The sequence below is a fragment of the Onychomys torridus genome, chromosome 9 (assembly GCF_903995425.1).
Source record: "Onychomys torridus chromosome 9, mOncTor1.1, whole genome shotgun sequence".
Taxonomy (NCBI): Eukaryota; Metazoa; Chordata; class Mammalia; order Rodentia; family Cricetidae; genus Onychomys; species Onychomys torridus.
In genome coordinates, this window is record NC_050451.1 from 43,004,252 (window position 1) to 43,007,955 (window position 3,704).

Here is a 3,704-nt window from a genome sequence, read left to right on the forward strand (position 1 = left end):
TGGGTGAGAACCAAATCTTCCTGATCGGTCCTAACCTTGATCGTGTCTTGATTCGCAGACCAATGTTAAAATCATTTTGCAGAATGCCGCACCAATGAGGTTCGTTGGATGCTACTCTTCGGAGTTACCCCCAAATTCCCAAGCCTGGCGGGCGACAGCCCACGAAAGGTCTTGGAAACAGCTGCGAATGATTCCGCCACCGGTACCTCGACCGCCTCGGACCACGCAGGATGCACGCGGGACAGTTCCTCCTGCCCCAAACACCCAGCCCACAGCCTCACTTCCGTACGCTGACCCAAGATGGCGGGGCCCGGGATGGAGAACCACATTCAAGATGTCGGCTTCCGGCTTTCCCGGCAGCGTCGCGCGGGGCCGCGGGGCCACGCCCACTTCCGGCCCCTTTGCTGCGGCATGGCTGCGTTGGGGATTTGGCTGTCCAGTGAGTGACTGCGGGGTCGGGGACCCGGGGGCCGCTGGGTGGCCTGCCCTCTAACTCCCTGCTCTTCCAGGAGGTGTCCGGAGGTTGCACTGCAGTGCAGCGGCCCGGGCCGGCAGCCGGTGGCGACTCGAGTGAGTGCCGGGCGGGGGCGGGGGCGCGGCGGGACCTGGCAGCCAGCCGAGCCCTCATCCCACTGTTTCCCCACCCAGGCAGGGACTGGCTGCCAACCCTTCCGGCTATGGGCCCCTCACGGAGCTTCCTGACTGGTCTTTCGCCGGTGAGCGTTGAGTTGATGTCGGGTTTTTTTTTTTGTCTTTTTCCTCCGGGAGACCACCCCTGGTGGGGGCGGGGGGCGTGTCTGGGAAAGTATCGAACCTTTTACTTAGGAGAGTTCGCGGAAAGGAGCTCTAATTTTGTCTGACTACAGAGCTGGGTGTGGTAGCTCACACCTGAAACCTTAGCTTTTGGGGAGCTGAAGCGGAGGGATTGCTGTGCGGTCACTGCAAGTCTGTGCTACCTAGGGAGTCCCAGATGATCCCGAACTACAGAGTGAGACCGTGTGTATAAATAAATGAATAGTAAATTGGCTTAAGGAAGGTGAGCTGTAGGGTGTAGGGGGTCATGGCTTGTAGATGTAATTCTAACTTGGGCTGTCCTGGGACTGGAAGGGTGCGTGGTGACTTTTATCTTTTCAGAAGGGGGCATGTGTGGTGAGTGTCTTTTTAGAACTTACTCCACATACACAAGGAATTCTTTGGAAAGCCACTGCAAGGAACACTGAGGATCCCTCAAAACTGAAGATGGCAGGATCAATTCAGAGAAGTCTTTTTTTTTTTTTTTCCTCTCTCTCTCTTAAAAAGAAAAAAAAAAAAAGATTATGGGGCTGGAGATGTGCTTCAGATGCACTGACTCTTCTTCAGGAGGAATTTGGATTCTATTCCCAACACCCACACGGTGGCTCACAACTGCTTGTAACTCTAGTTCCAGGGAATCCACGCCATCTTCTCACTTCCCCCTGCAGCAGGCACCCACACAGTGCAAGCAGAAACACCCATTCACATTAAAAAAACAAAAACATTTTTTTAAACCATAAAATGAAAATAGAATGACACATGCCTGTAATCAGGAGGCGGAAGCAGGAGGATTGAGAGCTGAGGAACAGCCTTGGCTACCTCGTGAGACCTTGCCGCAAAAATGAAAAGTGAGCTGGGTGGTAGTGGTGCACACCTTTAGTCCCAGTGTGGTGATATCGTTCCCCAAAATATTGTGCACCCTAATAAACGTATCTGGGGTCAGAGACAGAACAGCCACAATATTAAACAAAGAGGTTAGGCAGTGGTAGCACATGCCTAACATTCCAGAGGCAGAAATTTGTCTGGATCTCTGAGTTCAAGGCCACCATGGTCTACAGAGCAAGTTCCAGGACAGCCAGGGATACAGAGAAACCCTTGTCTCAAAAAACAAAAACAACAAAACCACATACATTTCATTATTTAGTGAGATGAAGTTCAGCAAAGCCCCACTTTGAGTGAAGGGTTTCTGAAGATGAAACACTGAATTCAGCACTGCAAATGACCCTGCTTCCATGCTAATGACACGTCTAAAAGAAATAATAGGAACGTGCCTTAGCACTGATTTCCATGATTCTGTTGTACCACACCACTCAAGATGCTAGATGAATTTTAGAAAAGTTAAGCTAGAGTGGTTGTGAACTGGTTTCCTCTTCAGTATTATTTTTGATGGGCAGTGCTGGGATTTGAACCTAGGGCCCCACCCCAGCCCTGGTGAATGTGAACTTCCTACTTCCTATGACATCACAGTGTTTGGACAAGATGGCCAGACCACATTTTAACAGTTGCCTTTTTCTCTCCTCTATCTGTAGATGGCCGCCCTGCTCCCCCAATGAAAGGCCAGCTTCGAAGAAAAGTTCAAAGGGAAAAGCTTGCAGTAAGTGGCTGGAACTCCAGCAAGGCCTACACTTGCAATCGGAGGAGGAAAATTTAAATCATCATTTATCTTTGTTTCCTTTAAGAGTCACTCTTATTTTATATGTATGTGCTTTGTCTCTGAATGTGTGTTCACCAAATGTGTGCCTGGGGCCTATAGAAGTCAAAGGAGGGTGTCAGATCCCCTGGAACTGGAATTACAGATGGTTGTGCGCTGCTGTGTGGGTGTTGGGAGTTGAACCTGGGTCCCATGCAAGAGCAGAAAGTAATCTGAGCCACTGAGCCATCTCTCCAGCACCATAAATGATAGTTGGTTTTAAGTTGTGTTGCACCTGACTGTTTGGCAGTGCTTGGGATCAAATCCAGGGCTTCCTGCCTGCTAGACAAGTACACCAGCAGCAGCTCTATCTCCAGTGTGACAGCCAGTTATTTATTTATTATTTATTTAGGCAAGGTATATAGACCAGGCTGGCCTCAAACTCACAAGAGATGGGCCTGCCTTTGCCCCCTTAGTGCTAGGATCAAAGGATGCACCACCCTACCTGCCCAAGCCCAGTGTTTTAATGGCACTGTGAGAAGGGAGGACTGCAATAGGGAAGACATTCCCCTTCACATTGTCACCTCCCGCAGGTCTGATGCCAGTCAGCAGCATCAATATCCAGCTGAAAACCTCTGGCTTCTGGGGACAGAGGATAGCTGCTCCAGGGCTCACTTGAGCCCCAGATGTTATTTTTCCCTTCCTGTCTGTTTCAGAGGCGAGTTGTACTGCTGACACAGGAAATGGATGCTGGATTACAGGCATGGAAGCTGAGGCAACAGAAGTTGGAGGAAGAAAGGAAGCAGGAAAATGGTCTTAAACCCAAAGGGATTTTACTGAGAAGTCCACTTCCACATCAATAAAAAAACAGCTCCATTCCCGCTTTCCCAGACTCTCTGGCTTTCTTTTCTGTGGCCTAAATGCTTTATCCCATACAGAATGAAGCCATTTTTCCCGCCATTTGGATTGACAGCAAAAGACACCTCAGGTACCAAGAGGAACTTACAATCACTGCCTGGGAGGCTTGGCCCAGAGCCCTTAGTCCTCACTCCATTCCAGTTGGGCCAGATCTGACTCTGGGGCTATTATTTTGCCCCTCGTGCTAGAGAACAAACCCAGAGCCCTGCAGAAGCTAAGCATGCCACCACCCTACCACTTAGCCTTGATCTGGGATTTTCTTCTTTCTTCTTTTTCTTTTTTTGCATTTTTTGAGACAGGGTTTCTCTCTGTAACAGCCCAAGCTGTCCTGGAACTCTGCCTCCCAAGTGCTGGGATGAAAGGC

At 49.9% G+C, this 3,704-nt stretch overlaps 1 protein-coding gene across 1 annotated transcript; it reads left to right on the forward strand.

The window, feature by feature from the left end:
* Positions 1 to 285: 285 nt before the first annotated feature.
* Positions 286 to 3,314, forward strand: Mrpl52 (mitochondrial ribosomal protein L52). Its single transcript, XM_036199350.1, has 5 exons — positions 286 to 439; positions 510 to 570; positions 649 to 716; positions 2,322 to 2,386; positions 3,139 to 3,314. The coding sequence occupies exons 1-5, from the start codon at positions 301 to 303 to the stop codon at positions 3,283 to 3,285; spliced, it is 480 nt and encodes a 159-aa protein (XP_036055243.1). The 5' UTR covers positions 286 to 300; the 3' UTR covers positions 3,286 to 3,314.
* Positions 3,315 to 3,704: the final 390 nt, after the last annotated feature.